General features: G+C 45.4%; 1 protein-coding gene across 1 annotated transcript in view; it reads left to right on the plus strand.

Moving 5' to 3' along the window:
• The window catches only part of GPATCH11 (G-patch domain containing 11), a 43,603-nt gene that overhangs the window by 4,776 nt on the left and 20,706 nt on the right, over positions 1–18,121 (plus strand). Inside the window, exon 2 of the mRNA XM_085857808.1 lies at positions 10,466–10,689. Within this exon, the coding sequence (XP_085713934.1) occupies positions 10,466–10,689 (224 nt within the window). The remainder of the gene's footprint in view (positions 1–10,465; positions 10,690–18,121) is intronic.

Raw genomic sequence — 18,121 nt, forward strand, 5'->3', positions numbered from 1 at the left:
CCCCCCCCCCCCCAAAAAAAAACCCCGGCCGAGCTGTCGGGCGCACGGCGCGAGATACGTGCGGCATGAGCTGGTCGGTGCACCACACCGACGGACGTGGGAGAAGGGACTCACCAGCCACAAAAGGGAAGTCGCGACTTCCTTTCTTTCTTTTCTTTGGGTTTGTGTTGTTTGTCAGGTTTTGGGTTTTGTTGGGTTTTGGGTTTTGTTGTCTTTCTTTGTCTGTCAGGCCCGTAATGGAGGCGGGTGAGGACAAAATAATTTGGGGGACGTGTTGGGCGAGAAGTGTAAAGGTGACGGAGGAAGTGACGGTGACACAGAGGGAAAAACTAAATGGGGTGACTGAAACGTGTGAGACGAGACACGAGGTGACAACAAAGGAAATAAAAATAGTGGAGACAAGGGAGGTAATGAGTGAAGAGGTGACTGAGTTGGCAGAGACATGGGAGATACAGAGTGAATTGGACAGGGTTAGTGACGAACACACACACATTGAGGTAGTGGAGGACCATGAGGGGGAGCTGGCGGACTGTTTGGGGACCCGGTGCGAGCAGCCGGATGGCCTCCTTCGGGAACAGAGGGAGACGCTATTCTCCCTTGAAGCTGATCACGACCAGGTGAGTTCGGTCGTGTCGAGCGAGTTCGAGGGGACGGGTGCTGTGGACAGGTGCACATGCAGCTTGGGGGGGTATAGAGACCCGGGAACCCTTGTGGGGACACGAATCCCCAGTACGATTGTCCCCGTGTGTGTGGAGCCGAGGTGCGTGCTTCGCAACACTGGTGTAAGAGAGCGGTATGTAAGGGAGATGACGGTGGGCATGCGCGAACATGCAGCCTCGTCTCCCGGTGTGAATGCCATCTCGAGGTGTTTGAGCCTCGTGGAACGAGGGAGCTTGAGCACGAGAGTGCGACGGAGACGACAGCAACAGAGGGACAGAGGCCGGGTAGCGGCTGTAGATGTAATGGGGACCGTGCCGGGTTTTCCCAGCAGCGAGCGCGAGGTCCGTGCTGTGCAACGCTCGAGGCCGCCATGTGCTCCCTTGCGGGAGTGAAACCCGATCCGGAAACGCACGCGGTGGATTTGCCGATCCCGCGGACGGACAAAGTTTAGGCAGGACAACGGATTTGGACCGGATGGGTTCTCCACGCGGGCGTGTGTGTTAAGCTCCAATGGGCAGAGCACAGGTGTTCGCGCGGGGAACCCCTCAAGACGCGAGGCTTATGTTTTTTTTATGCGCCGGGTGACGTCATGGCTGCGTGTATGGTTGGAATCTGGCAGGAGGGTGAATCCCTGCCGGATGGTGCCATCCGGAGGGACGAGGTACATGTGTAGCTGCCATGACGTCACGCCAAAGGGGCGTGGCTGTGAATTTCCGCGCTAGTGCGCAGGTTGCGAGTTTCCGCGCTGGTGCTGCACATTTAAAAAAATATATATATCATACCTTGCTTTCGGGTGTACAGGTTTCCCGGGCAGGGGGTGGAAGACCCCCCTGCCAGGGAACAGGATACCACGAGTCAGGGGGAAGGGTTAGCTTAGCTAGACCGGCTTCATGGGGCAAGGGTAAGTCCTCATGGGGCCCGTGGAATGGATAAGGTAGAGGGATTGTAGCCAGATTTAGGAGGGAAAATGATTCTTTGATTTTGAGGACAATGACAGACTTTGGATGTGTAGTGGGGACGTAGCTGAGCTACATAGTGTTAAAAGGAACGTGCTGTAGTGTAAGGGATGACGTTGGAGCACGAGGTAGGTAGGGGATTTAGTGAGCAGGATAGCAGCGTTCAGCGATGTGTGAGTTGAAGAGTTGTGACATGATGAGTGAGTGAGGCCAGCTGGTCTGTGTGAATGGAGCGAATGTGGAATGCATGGTGCGATGAGTGATTGGGGGGAGGAGTGACTCCCGCCCAAGGGACCCCGGGGTCAGTGTAGAGTGAGTTCGCTGGGTTAGATAAATTGACAAAATGGAGGTCGTTTTGTTGTTGGTGGGAATGTAGGCTCGATACCCATTTGGAGGGGTGCAGGAGCCCTGTTGACGGGCTGGGAGCGTGGCTGCGAAAGGTGAGTATCGCTGAGTGGGTACCCCGGGCACCGGGCTAGTCGGCCGTGGTAGGCCAAGGGCTCATGGGGGACGGGATAGCGTCCTGGGCATGGGTGCGCCCGCATGATGCGGGGGCGCCGTTAGCCGCGTGGGCAGTGTTGTGGACATGGGTGACCCTCGGAAAGGGGCCCGGGAAGCCAGCCTGCCATGTGAGCGTTTCAGGGGAGTCGCCAGGGAGGGCACTCCTCGGTGTTTAGGGAGCTGGTAGGCTCGGAGGCAGTGTAGTGCCCGGGGGTGCCATCGTAGGAGAATCGGCAGAGGGTAGTGCCTGCCAAGGGAGCCACGCGTCCCAGCCATGAGACCGTGTGAGGGCACGGAAAGAAAATTGGGGGGCGAGGCCCGAAATTGTGAGGACCCAACACAGGCGATGGGAATCTGGGTTGATAGAACCAATAGTTTAAGCGAGAGGTGCTTGTTGAAAGCCCCGGGGTAGTTTAAGAGTTAATGGTTAGGGTAGATTAGGAAGTGTACCCCTCCGCACCATCCATCCCTTCGCTCTTGTTGTGGGCCGCTGGACCCACTTTGGGTTAAAGATCGCTGAAGTCTGGGGAGGCCATCCTGAGGCTTCATAGGGCCTCGACACAGGACACTAGCTCTCCCTTATTCCCCTCCGGAAGGGAACGTAGGGGTTGGGAGTAGGCTAGGAGACGATAGATTAGCCGAACAAGGACAATAAAGGGGGTTAGGGGACGAATTATAGTAGCGAGGAGTAAAAAATTTTTTTTAAAAAAAACAACAAAAAATTAGTTGGGGCTAAATTGGGTTTTTACAAATTAAGGGAGTGGGTATGGACAGTGACAGGCAAAGGCGATAGGTGGGAGGGAGACAGGTAGGTAGGTCCGAGCCCGCCTTCCGAGTGGCCAGCACCTCCGCACTCCCTCCACCAACCTGCACTGCACGGCGAGAGGCCGGCCAACTTGGTCTGCTGGCTGTTGTTATGCTTCAAGGCCTGTGCCGGTCAGCTCCACTGCCAGCTGTGTTTGCTGCAAGGCCTGTGCCGGCCAGTTCATCTGCTGGCTGTGTTTGCTACAGCGGCCTTGTTTTGCCATGCCTTGCCTTCCCACCTTTGCCATCCATGCCTGCTGCCCTCATCTACTTTTTGCCCCCATTCTGTTTTGATTTGCCCCCCCCCCCTTGTTCATTGCCATGTGCGCCAGGAACGTCGTTGCAAGCTGCAAGAACTGTCCTGTTGGCAGCTACAACACGGGCCTGCAGTGGCGGCCCGTGCGCCAGTTGACTTTGTTTTTCTGCCTGCAGAGTCCATTGATCCTGGGCCATGGTTCGTGTAAAATTTATAAGTTGTTAAGATGTACTGTAAATATGAGTGCACCCCCGGCATGTATGTCTGTCCAGCGCCGGCAATTTTATTTAAGTCGTCCGTATGAGTGGGTTTGTTTAGTTCGTTACTCAGCCCTCAGGTTATTGATTTTGGGGACACGAATGCCATGAATGTCGCATTCAGGGATCCGAAGGTAAAACGTACTAGGGGAGAGCTGCACATGATGGCACATGAGAATTTGACGACTCAGGACGAGTCTGTAAAAAGGGGAGGGGGTAGTGTTACGGCAGTGGAAATTCGCATTAACACCATAAAGGGCCCTCAGGTGAGATATCTCCATAGGTACATGTGTAGTTAGCCCAAACCCGTTGTATAGAGGGAATTTATGTGATTCATCCGAGCTGTGACACTTTGAGTTAGCCATTTTTTCTTTTCCTATTGTTATTTTGGTGCACAAAACAACAACGAACATCGCCACAACCAACATCTCCACGATCACTCCATTCACTCCACGACGCCAACAACCTCGACGCCAACAATCACTCCACTCACGCCACGACGCCACCTTCCACAACTGCGCTACCACCATCTTCACCACTCGCCGTTCACCGAGCATCGTGCGGTCACGATCTCCGCAGGACGGATGGAGGAGCGGAGTAGCAGCGGCAGCAACCAGTGCGTGAAGGGGCATCTCCCGCCAAGATCTCCCACCCAAAACGCCCGCGCAAACATCTCCCGCCCAAAACGCCGCGCGAACATTTCCCGCTTGAATCTCATTCCCCTCTCCACCGAAGTGAGGAGAGGGAGGGGGGGTGGCGTGTCCTCTCCCGATTGGCGGGTGCGCGATGTGATGCGTCCGAACGGGGTGGGGCGCGGGGCGGAGAGAGGGGGAAGGACCTCCCTACAAAAGGCGTGGACAGAGAGAGTTCTGGGGGGATCGTTCAAAACTGGAGGGCAGCTCGGAACTGAGGGGATCGTTCAAAACGGAGAGTTCCAGAGAATAGCTCGAAACCGGGAATCGTTTTGTACTTTTGGGTCGGTTGTGCACGGGGCTTCTCGAGCCTGTCGGAGCACCTGCTATTCCCACCCCGTCCGCACCGAGATAGCGGGCGAAACGCGATCGAGTTCCCCCCCCCCCAAAAAAAAAAACCCCGTCCAAGCTGTCAAACGCACGGCGCGAGATACACGCGGCACGAGCTGGTCGGTGCACCACGCCGATGGACGTGGGAGGAGGGACTCACCAGCCACAAAAGGGAAGTCGCGACTTCCTTTCTTTCTTTTCTTTGGGTTTGTGTAAATGACTGTGGGTGGCGCCTGTCCGACAAGTAGAACTGTTTAAGTGTTGCCGTGTGTGCGTGTGTTCGGTTTTAACTCTTCTTTCGCTTTATATGTGCATTTTGATTATTGTGACTGTAAATACGTGCCTTCCGTGCTGGTCTGCTTGTGCTATTAAACGTGCTTGTGTGAACTTGTTGCCCGTTTCGCTGCGTCCTTTCCTTTGGTTGATTCTCCATCCTGCTTCATGTAAGGGGTTCGTAGTGGGTGCAACATCCCGGTAATTAATCGGAACCGTCAAGGCCGAGGATAACACCGCTCGGTTATCACTGTAGCACGGAACGGACCGCTTAAGCGGTTCGTGTCCGGAGTCGGCCTGTGGCGTGGTACGATCGCCCGGTCGACCATTCGCGCAGGTACTTAGGTAGATCGAATTTGGCGAGCAACCCTATCCTGCGCGGGTGGGCAATTGGCACGATCGTGGTGAGGTTAAACCCCCACCCGTGACTAGCTCCCGGCGTTGTTCCGAGAGGGTCACGACTGAATTGTCCGTCCGGTGGGCGAGGCGGCTGCCATTCGAGTTACGTGGCCGTTCGCACGCCGGCGGGCGCGAATTCGCAACAATATAACCAAATAGGCCATTGTGGTGCTCAGAATTTATGCTGTGAAAGTTTTACAACCTTTCATTTTTTAGTTTCTCAACTCTGAATATTATGATGGAACAGTTAACATGAATGAAAGGGAGATAACCAGGAGTAAAGTACTGACAACTCTGGGTTTCTACTTGTTCAGCTTTGACAACACTTGTTTTTTCATTGCATGGCTAAACTTTATACCATATAAATTATGTGACACCCCTGGTTATTTGTTAATGTAATATTGTGAGAGGAAACCTTATGTTGCCAACTATTGGCAGGTGCAATAACCCTGTAATTTATAAAAAGTGACATCTCTGGTTTTCCCCTTGTGGTCTTCATATATATGTATGTATGTGTGTGTGTGTGTGTGTGTGTGTGTGTGTGTGTGTGTGTGTGTGTGTGTGTGTGTGTGTGTGTGTGTGTGTGTGTGTGTGTGTGTGTGTTGGCGTAATCAGGCTGTTTACGATACATTATACAATAGCAAATACAACCCGTCGCTTCGCTGAGTGCGGTTGAGAGAGGAGGGAGGGAAGGGAGACAGAGGGAGGGAGGGGAGAGAAAGGAGGCAGGAGGAAGGGGAAGGTGGGAAGAGTGACGGAAGGAGGGGGGAGGTGTGGAGAGCTATGTCCTACCAAACATTGCTATACTGTGAGAGAGAGAGAGAGAGAGAGAGAGAGAGAGAGAGAGAGAGAGAGAGAGAGAGAGAGAGAGAGAGAGAGAGAGAGAGAGAGAGAGAGAGAGAGAGAGAGAGAGAGAGAGAGAGAGACAGAGACAGAGACAGAGACAGAGACGGACGGACTGACGGACATGTGTATATATATATATATATGTATGTGTGTGTGTATATATATATATATATATATATATATATATATATATATATATATATATATATATATGTATGTATGTGTGTGTGTATATATATATATATATATATATATATATATATATATATATATATATATATATATATATATATATATATATATATATATATATATATATATATATACATATACATATACATAAACAGATATCGACAAAAAAAAAACAAGAGAGAAAGGTGAGGGTTGGAGGTGGGGTTTGTAAAGAGAACGATATGTTCTGCTTAATGACTGAGCACGCACACAAACATAAATTCATGTCAGAACAGCTGCACACACAACGACACAAAAGAGTTTATAATGTAATCCGCTGTTACATCTGCAAAAACTTTGATGTCCCAATTCCAGAAAATTTGTGGGAATATGAACCAAAAATAATCAATGAAAACATGGAAGTACCTGCGCTCACATCTGAACTAATGATCCCGTCGAGCGTGAACATTGAAAAGAAAGTGTGACGAGATATCATACTTTGGCACAAAAAAAGAGAAGAAGGCATTGCTGATTGAGGTGTTAATATCAGTGATTTTGGACTAAACGATGCAGAAATTAAGAAAATGACCAAACACCAAGACCACAAGAATGAAGTGAGAAGATCCTGGAAGCTGAAGAATGCCAAAGTTGTACCAGTGATAGCTGGACCTACAGGAATGATGACAAAGAACCTCACAGAGATATTAAACATAGGGGCAGTACCCCTGGGCGCTCACCTGGTAGTGGCTGGATAAGATAACTCGGCAACCACTGGTAGGCATGGATGATGCACAAAATATATAATGGGGAAGAAATTCCTTTGGATGTCTTTTTTTTTAATGCCATGAACAAAGCTTGGTACATCACAGTTGATGGAGGTTTGTGGTCAAGATGACTCGCCATCCCATAAGCTCCCCGGAACTACTTTACAGGAGGAGGAGATTGGGACCATACTCTGTGCAGAGCGTTGGTGCTGCTTAAGCAGTCTCCTTGGCTAATGGGCACAATCCTGGACGGGTCGCCACTCCAACACAGTAAACCAGCATGCTGGCACTCATTTTGCTGACCTCGGAAGGATGACAGGTCGAGTTAACCCCACCTGGGATTAATTCAACAGCTGAGCGAGATTTGAACTCAGGACTTTTGGATCCAAAGCCCGCCACCCTAACCATTAAGTCAACACCAAGCATTTTACTTTACAGGTGAGCTAAAAACCATCTCTGGGAATATTATATTAAACAAACTACATTTTGAAGCTGTCCAGGGCTCAGTGACGATCCTGAAGAGAACCCTCGGTGCAAAACTTTGAGAACAGAAAACTTCACAGCTTGGTCCATGAATTGTGACCCCTTACTGGAATGAAGGTAGATGCTTTCAGCCTGTTCTGGAAGGACTCCATTCCATATTCTGAAGCCCACACATGTAGATACCAATCAACGACACACACACACACACACACACACACACACACACACACACACACACACACACACACACACACACACACACACACACACACACACACACACACACACACACACACACACACACAGCCTTTTATTCGTGTAGATATACTAGCATGGATAGCCTCGTTACGCTTGCCTCACCACACTTCGTTGTATTGGGACAAACAATGCCACATTTTAAAAAACATGCAATGCAACATGCAATTCAAAACACCTCACCACCACGTAATTCAAAACACCTCACCACCGCGTAATTCAAAACACCAGTTTATAAGTTATTGGTGCCAGTTTATAAGCCAAAATGGCTTCAAAATCACCAAGTGGATGGAACAGCGATATGTTGCCCTGATGAGCTCTAAGAATGGCAAAACCAGGTCGGTAGCTTCCTTTTTTTATCTGCTTGTTGACAGCTTTTGACTTTTCCTCACATGAAGTGTTGGATTCCCTTCGGTGTTGGCAGGCATGATGCCGTCGTGATGAGGTCATCACCATGACGTTGGTCCAAGTCAGGAGAATTGCATAATTACATTAATACTCTCCCCGACTGCTTCATAACATCGTTGGTGCTTTCTGGTTGTGATTCGTGGACGGAACACAATGTGTCCATGTGGCAGATGGCACTTGTGGGAGCCAAATACAATCTGGCCTCACTAGTCACAGACATTGTGGCATCAATTGCCATCATATACAGCTCTGGAAAAAAAAAAGAGACCACTCCAAAAAATATTTAAATCAGCATCTCAACATGTATGGCAGCCATTCCATTCCAGTGTCTGTTGAATTCCAACACAGGCACACCTCATTCTACTTGGTGAGGTACTGATTAGGTGATCACCTGAACTGAATCTTATTTAACAAGGAACAGTATAAAAACCACTGCTGTGGTCATCACTATCCTCTTGCAATAGGACCAACTGGATGGCAAAAACAGTGCTAGTAGTACCTCAAAAGTAATTGGAATCAAAAAAATAACTTTTGACCATGCCAAAAGAGTTGAAAAGAAAAGTTTTGAGTGAGGAAAAGAAGGGTTCAATTCCGGCTTTACTGGCAGAGTAAGCATCACGTTGCTTCCATCCTTAAAATTTCAAAAACTGCGGTTCATAAGAACAAGGTCAAGCAGCAGACATTGGGGACATAAAAGCTACAGACTGGCAAAGGGCGAAAACGACTTTCCACTGACTGGGATGACCGCCAACTCATTCGAATGTCACTCAACAACCGTAGGATGACATCAAGTGACCTACAAAAAGAATGGCAAACGGCAGCTTGGGTGAAGTGCACGGCAAGAACGGTTCGAAACAGGCTCCTCGGGGCAGGGCTGAAGTCGTGCATAGCGAGAAAAAAAAGCCCTTCATCAATGAGAACCAAAGAAGAGCCAGGCTGAGATTTGCAAAAGGCCAGAAGGATTGGACTGTAGAGGACTGGAGTAAGGTCATCTTCTTTGATGAGTCAAATTTTCAGCTTTGCCCAACACCAGGTCATCAAATGGTTCGACAGAGACTTGGAGAGGCCGACAAGCCACAGAGTCTCGCACCCACTGTGAAATTTGGTGGAGGATCGGTGGTGATCTGGGGGTGCTTCAGCAAGGGTGGAATCGGGCAGATTTGTCTTTGCGAAGGACTCATGAATCAAGCCACATACAAGGTTGTCCTGGAAGAACACTTGCTTCCTTCTGCTCTGACAATGTTCCCCAACTCTGAGGATTGGTTTTTCCAGCAGGACAATGCTCCATGCCACACAGCCAGGTCAATCAAGGTGTGGATAGAGGACCATCAGATCATGTCATGGCCAGCCCAATCTCCAGACCTCAACCCCATTGAAAACCTCTGGAATGTGATCCAGAGGAAGATGGATGGTCACAAGCCATCAAATAAAGCCAAGCTGCTTGAATTTTTGTGCCAGGAGTGGCATAAAGTCACCCAACAGCAATGTGAAAGACTGGTGGAGAGCATACCAAGACGCATGAAAGCTGTGATTGAAAATCAGGGTTATTCCACAAAATATTGATTTCTGAACTCTTCCTAAGTTAAAACATTAGTATTGTGTTGTTTAAAAATGAATATGAACTTGTTTTGTTTGTATTATTTGAGGTCTCAAAACACTGAATCTTGGTTGTTATTTTGACCAGTTGTCATTTTTACAAATAAATGCTCAAAATGACAATATTTTTATTTGGAATTTGGGAGAAATGTTGTCAGTAGTTTATACAATAAAACAAAAATGTTCATTTTACTCAAACACATACCTATAAATAGTAAAACCAGAAAAACTGATAATTTTGCAGTGGTCTCTTAATTTTTCCAGAGCTGTATATGTATATATATATATATATATATATATATATATATATATATATATATATATATATATATATATATATATATATATATATATATATATATATATATATATATATATATATATATATATATATATATATATATATTTATATATATATATATATATATATATTTATATATATATATATATTTATATATATATATTTATTTATATATATATATATATATATATATATATATATATATATATATATATATATATGTATATATATGTATATATATGTATATATATATATATATATATATATATATATATATATATATATATATATATATATGGGGGGGGTGGTTGGGGGGTTATTTGGTGTAAAGTAATGTTATTATATCGATATATGTATGTGCTTGAGTGTCCAAGTTGTAATTGAGAAATGTTTCACAACATTCTTTGATGACCTCTTAGTTCAGAGGAAAGTCTGTTTGAGCTGGTGTGTATAGATGCTTTTTTTGTATGCTGAACATGATTTTGAACCACTTTAAACGTTTTGCCTTCCTAGAGAGGATGTACGTCCAGGCCTCCAGATAGATCGCTGGGCGAAGCAGCATCGGAAGGAGAGGCGACACCAAGAGCTGAACCGCCTTAATCGTCAGAAGTCTCACCGAGAGATGGAGATGGAGCATAGAGAAGAGGCCTTGAATACCGCATTGGCACGAAACAACAAGGGCTTTGCCATGCTGCAGAAAATGGGCTACAAGATTGGCCAGGGATTAGGACGGCAAGGTTTGTGACGTTTTTTTGTTTGATTTTGTTGTTGTTGCCGTTGCTTCTGGAAGATACAAATCTGTTCTCACTTATTCCGATCCAATGTACCATATCGTGTGATACAGAGTGTTGGTTCTGTTGAAGCATTTTCTCGGTCTGGGGATCTGCTGGGCGGTTTGCCATCTCGGATCTCTCAGCAGTCGTTAGGGCAGGAATTCGTAACTTAGCCTTGGTGCCGGCGATGGCTTGCCTACTCTATGCGAAGGACACGGTGAGATCTTTAATGTCCACCAACGAATGGCAGCCGACGGGATGCCCAGTTTAACGTCCATTTTTCAAACACATTTAGGCCTTCAAAAAAATGTTGACATTCCAGTAACCCGACCTTTCCCTGCCGAGGCCAATTTTTAATTCTTTTTTTTGCCATTTTTGTCCACTGTGCATGGCATTACTCTGTGCCATTGTTGACCATTGTGGTCTCAACAGAGAAAATCTCAACAGAGCCACAAAATGTCAGATCCATGAGGTTTACATTTGACATTTTTATGTCTCGTGAAAAACGGCGACCACCAAAAAAAAAAACGTAAAAGATATGTTGTGAAGAAAAAGAAACCTATTGTGAACATCTGGTCTAAAATGGAAAACGAAGTGTAAATATGGAACAAAATTTCTAGAAAATTATTTTAAGCCAGTTTTGTTACAAAATAAGGAAAATTGCAAGATCTTATCATGATCTCAGTTTTGTATGTGCCTTTAATAGATGGTACTACATACTTTGTTAGGTGAGAGGCCTGTTTATACCCAGCAAAGAGTATGCACATTTTATTTTTTACCAGCTGATACCACGTCGCTTCGCTGACAGGAATGCAGGGGAGGAGAGGAGGGGGGTGAGTGGAGAGGAAGGGAGAGTGGGGAGGGGAGGAGGGAGGGAGGAGCAGGGAGGAGAGGAGGAAGGGGGAGGAAGGAGGTGGAGCAGGGGAAGCGGAGAGGTGAGGGCAAAAGGAGGGAGGGAGGGGAGAGAGAGAAGGGAGAAGGAAGAGGGGAAGGGGGAGAGTGTGGAGGGAGAGTGAGGGGGGTATCGGGTGGAGGGGGGGCTGTATTACAATTGCTATGTTGCCGGATTATGCAGATTAAATTTAAAGTGCATCGGTTAGGGGTGGGACGCGGGTTAAAGTTTCTTATTTTGAGGAGTACCAGCTTGTACTTCATGGATGCCCCCAAAGGGTGTAATCTATGTTTTTTTGTCAACTACAAAGAGTCTAATATCTGAATATACAAGATTTTCAGGGATGATGAATGGGAGATTAGTATTCTTGAATTCTTTCACATGTCCTGTTGAGCCACGTTCATGATATGCTGTCTTTATCACCGCTGAGATCAGCTTCACTGTTTTAAGGAAACCTTACAGAGATACTAAATTGGTGTCATTTAATCCTCTGACTTGTGTGCCCAACACTGTTTTACCCCTAATTTTGTATCTCACGATGGACATGTTAAAGTTCATGATTCTATATCTTTTCAACTATCAATATACACATACTGATTGGAAAGATGTAGAATCTGAAATATTGTACTGCTTCCACTTAAACACGTCCATTTTTTTTTTAATCCCAACCCACCTACCATTCATTGAGCAGCATGTTACTGGAAACCAAACGTTTTTTTGGGGGGGGGGGCTTCTGAATCACTCTTCTTGTGAAACGCCGGGATGACAGTTTATAGCTGGGCCATGATTTGAACCCAGGCTAGACAGATTAGAGGTGAGTGTGCATACCTCTGGGCCATCCAGTCAGCTTTTTAACACCCAGGTGCTTTTTATTGACATTGTATGTCATTGGTCCCCAACCTGCGGCCTGCGGAGCCCTATACTGCGGCCCGCGAGGACTTTCCAATCAAAACACATTTCCATGTAGCAATTTTAAAGGGGTTTACACAATGCCACTGCCGGCCAATGCCGGCCGACGCCATGACCTGAAAAGCCTTACACAATGCTGCCGGCCACTGCCGCTTACCGCCGGGAGGCATCAAATTAACTTGATTTTACCTTCTGGCATCTTGCGGCAGTATTTAAAATTTATTACACTCCGAACAGAAATTTGTTCAGAATTACAGTGCTTGAACAATCGATCGATCGAATACATTAAAAATATATTAATTAAAAAAACAATACTCCAATAAACCCCAAACGTTGTATCGATTTCTCAACACAAACGTTGTGTGACAGTATCAAGTTTCTCAATAAAATGCATCAATTTTTTTCTGGCTCCCAACATCCTTGGGAGTAGTGAATTCGGCCAGTGGGATCAAAAGGTTGGGGATCACTGTTCTATGTCATTAATTTGAATCACAAAGCAAAAACAATAGGATTGTTGTATTTTGAGGGTTTTATTTTATTTATTTTATTGTTCACGTTATTTAAAAAATTGGGGTCAATGGAGGTTTACAGGGAGGCCCCCCAAAATAGGTATTTGCTCTACCATTAGCTCATTCGTACTTTTTGCTGATTCTCTTCCACATTGACTTCCGCCTCCATCATTATTCTAGCAGGTGAGCACCCAAGGGTATTGCTCATATTATGTTTTTTTCTGTCGGCGATGCAGGTCCTAAAATGTTAGTATTGTATAAGAATCTGTGGGACCAATCTTACAAATTTTGTGAAACATGAAGTTTCCAGTTTCCCCAAACCCTCTATGAATTTTTTTTTTTTTTTTTACTATTTTTACCAAGTTTAGACCAAAATAGCTCATGTCGGGTGGGGGTACCTGCAACAATCACCCAAAAATATTTTTGGATAAATCTTGATGAGATCTACAACATCATCAAGAAAAATGTTTTGGCATCCTTGGATTTTGGTGGATTTTTGAAGCTGCATTTGTCATGCATTCAAGCATTGCTTATTACAACCGCCACCAAAAGTGGACAGAGGTTATGTCTTCACTCCTGTTTGTCTGTGTGTGTGTGTTTGTCTGCCTGTCTATCTGTCTGTGAGCAGGATATCTCAAAAAGTTATGGATGGATTTGATGAAAGTTGGACATGGGTGTATGACAAGGAGAAATTGGTTCGATTTTGGTGAAGATCCGATAATTTCTTCGTGATTCTTCACCATTGAGAATAACTCTAAAATAATATGTATATTTAGCATAATATCACAAAAAATTATGAACAAGTTTGGAAGAAATTTGGTGGACAGGTTTGATGTGTATGACAAGGACAAATCGATTTGATTATGGTGAAGATCCGGATGTAAATTTGGCCTCTGAGTGAGATACAAGCATAAACTCTTGAGCCTGGCGGAGGTATGCGCTCTACCAAGTGCCGTTCTAGTTTCCAATTTGGTGAGGTTAAAGTACCACATCGTCCAAACCGATCTGGTGTTTTTCTTCAATTTTGCTTTATCTGGGGTTAGATCTAGAATAGAAAGTAACAGAATGGACTTCCAGTGGCATTTGCTTGGAGCCAATGGGTTATGAACTTCCATGTGGAACTTGGATTTGTTTGTTATGATGACACGTTTGAAATTACCAAAACCTCCCCTAGTTGTGTTTTTAAAATGACAAACTAATCGAAAACACAAACAAGAGAAAGAGCAATCAGACATTGCAGCCCCTCACCAGGACTTGTTTTGTGTAGTTTTGTGCGGTGTATTTTGTGTGGCATTTGTGTACTGGTGTTACATAATTAATAACAGCATAACTTCAACTGTCACTTTATAACTGCTAGCAGTGATGACAGGGTACCAAGACATCCCGCTTTGATTGGACACCTGACCCTGACCCATGACGTTTTTTATTATTATCCAATTGAATTGAGAATGTGATTAAAATAAATTCAATTCAAATAAATGGAAGACCAAGTAGGTCCAGTCCTGCATTGGAGTAATCAGAAGGAACCCAAACAAGGAAAAAGCAAAGATGAAGTCATCAGGAGGAACCTGGAAAACTCTTCTGAAGCCCCATGGTATAAAGGTACCCTGGCAGATTTGAGGGGATACATGACTTTGTCAAAACCATGGGGGTGGAGGTGGGGTGGGGGGAGCGAGCTCCCAGAAATAACGTGAGATAGCAAGTTTCATTTGACATAATAGAATCTCTCAACCCAAAGAGCACTAAGGCCTTAGTTATTTTATAACTTGGTTTACGTAGTTCTTCAGCTAAAATATAGGGTCAGTAGGTCGAAATATAAGTATAAATATAATTTCAATTTTTAGAAATTATATATTTTGATGATTTTTTTTTTGGATGTTCCATGGAAAAGACAAGGGTAGGTGGGGGGGGAGGGGGGGATAAATATAAATCCCAGACCAGGAGGATCTAAGAAAACATTGAAGATGGAAAACCATTCAAATGCAGGATGCCATTGTTCACTGCATCATCTGATGTGAAAAACAATAAAGAAGGATGAAAACTTGTTTTTACAATATAGTCTGGCATGTTTTTCTTATAGGAACCTGTTAGATCATCAAACAAATGGAAACAATGCTGAAAAAATTACTGTCCAAGTCGTAGATGTGTGCGTGCACACCAGTGCACAGTGCTGGATATGATTAAAAAAAGGTGTCCACTCGGAGTCAACACGCTCAAAACGGTCATTCAGAGCCATAACCAGCTTAGTTTTCAGTGAGCATCTGATCGTACCGTCTCCCCATCCCCATGAGCACATCAAAGGCTGATTTCTGGTCCGTTGAAGGTTGAATATCAGCATCTCGCAGGGAAACTTTGACGTACTTGGCACCGAAATCTTTCAATACGAACAGCGGTGTACAACTTTCGATGGAAACAAAATTGGCACGATCGAGAGTAGCGTGCGAATCATCCCTGCTGCTGCACTGAATTGATTCAATAGTTCGGCCAGAATATTTGTCATCAAGATGTTGCGTGATTAAATCACCAATACAGTCACTCTAATTTATACCGCTGACATACTTCTTAACAACTCATGGCTCGCAGACTTCCTCTCCTGTCGCAGTCACCGTGTGGCCCTAAATGGAGTTCTTTCATCCCCTCTTCCTGTGCAGGCTGGAGTTCCTCAAAGTAGCGTTCTGGGCCCTGTTCTTTTTCTGGTTTTCATCAATGATCTCTCCGACTCTCTGGAAAATCCTCTATATCTGTTTGCTGATGACTCCACCCTCTGCTGTACCATCTGTCATCCCTCAGACCGGCATGCAGCAGCTTATTCACTCACGGCAGATCTGGGTAAAATCACAAACTGGTCCAACACGTGGAACATGTCTTTCAATCCGGACAAATCTTACACTCTCACTATGTCTTTTCAAAAGGACCGTTTAGAAAATCCCCCCATCTACTTTCTCAACAATCCTCTGGAAGAAGTCCTTTCTTTCAAGCTTCTGGGTCTCACTATCTGCCATGACCTTTCCTGGGAAAGCCACATTTCAAACCTCGCCTCCAAAGCCAGTCGCTGACTGGGAATCCTCCATCGTGCAAAGTCCTTCCTTGGCCCACCTGAGCTCCTGACCACTTACAAAGCTTTTGTCCACAGCCTGATGGAGTACTGCTCACCCCTCTGGGCTGGTGCGCCTGCCTCCTACCTTTCTCAGCTTCACGCTTTAGAAACCAAGGCATTTCGGATCATTGGCATCTCCCGCAATGGGGCTGAGTCTTTGGGCCTTTCACTCAATCACCGCAGGTTGGTTGGTGGTCTTTCTGTCTTCTACCATCTCCTCTCCAGCCTCGCCCCCCCCCCCAGCTCTCTCTGCGATTTGTCCCCACCACATTTCCGCAGGGCGCTCAAGGCCCGCCAACAACCCCCTTCTGGTAAAACTACCAAAATCACGAATCACTGCTCACCTTCACTCTTTCATTCCTCTTTTTCCCCGCCTTTGGAATAAACTCCCTCACTATTCATTCCCATTCTTCCCTCCATGCCTTCGAAGCAGCTGTTCACCACCACCTCTTATCATCCCCCATCCAAATCCTCGATCTTTTCTACCCCTGATAATCCACCCAAGCCCACCTCCTTCAAATTCCCTGCTTTCCTTCCTGAAAGTCCCTGTGATGTCCATCTTCTATTCCCCATGTTCCCCATCCCATCCCTCTCCCTTCCACAGATCTCCTCATGTCTCTGTTCCCCACAGTTTTGTCCTTCCCAATCTCTCCTCTCTTGTCTCATGTCCCCCATGATGTGCGTTGTGTGTTAGCTCTCACACGAGCCTCGACAAGGTACACAAAAAAACAAAAAAAACAATCACTTTCGCCCCAGAAACAACAGTCAATCTGAACCACGCTGGCCACTGCTCAGACACCATGACCGAAGACCACTGCGCAGTTCTACTGCGCAGCTCTACTGCGCAGCTCGGTTAAAGGTGACTCGGCATTTTGGTGCGTGCGCACGAAATTATATTTTGAAAATAAATGCCGACGTTTACTTTTCGGGTTTTGAAACTTTTGCACCTTCGGTGGAAAATGTAGAAATAAAATATAAAAGGCTAAAAATGTGTTTTATATTTATGTTTCATTTCGGCAAATATACCGTCGGTGGATCCGTAAACCAAGTTATAAAATAACTAAGGCCTAAACGGAATTTCGGTTTTTTGGAAATGGAAAAGGCACTTTCGAGATTTGAAGGAAAATCACTGCTTTGACGGAACATTGGCTGTGCTGTGTGAGATCCGGTTGTTAAATTTGGGTTGCTATTTTCCTAAACATACCAAGGGATGTGATAATTATTGTATTCGCTCCATACTCCGAATCTACTTGGTGTGTATGACCTGTTATTAAGCGCTGCCAAAGAGCCTACATTCAGGAGCCTTTTTAGGTCATCTCTACTGAGATGACCTCATAAAGCTGGACCAAATGTCCGTCCGTACGTCCGTCCGTCCGTCCATCAACAATTTTTCTTTCCGATCTTGATGAAACTTAGTATGTGGGTAGAGGTCGATGAGTGTTGCACAACGATATAACTTTTGTCCGGGTTCAAGGTCAGGGTCGAGGTCACGAGGTCATGTAAGTTATAAAAATCGCCATTTTCAAAACCTATCTAGTCTGCCATTCTACAAGATATTCGGCAACTGTTTATTGATTATGATAGTAAAAAATATTATCTTGTATCTAACTGGACAGATTTTTGAATTTCCATCCCGTTTGGCCACCACGTAACCTGGAAGATGGTCAAAAACACCTCCCGGTACAAAGAAAACTTTTTACTTCCGATCTTGATGAAATTTGGTATGTGGGTAGACGTCCATGAGTGATACCCAATGACATTTTTTCCCGGATTCGAGGTCAGGGTCAAGGTCACGAGGTCACGAAAGTTGTGAAAGTCGCCATTTTCAAAACCTATCTAGTCTGTCATTTAAGGAGATATCTGGCAACGGTTCATCGATTATGATAGTAAAAAACATTATAGAGATGACCATCACCCCCACACGGGGGTAATTTTTTAAACGGACAACTCACACGGCCATCGCCCCTTCTTTGTTTTTTTTTGCTTTGA

The sequence above is a fragment of the Eptatretus burgeri genome, chromosome 15 (genome assembly GCF_056783735.1).
Source record: "Eptatretus burgeri isolate ZD-2024b chromosome 15, Ebu_testis_v1, whole genome shotgun sequence".
NCBI classification, from domain to species: Eukaryota; Metazoa; Chordata; class Myxini; order Myxiniformes; family Myxinidae; genus Eptatretus; species Eptatretus burgeri.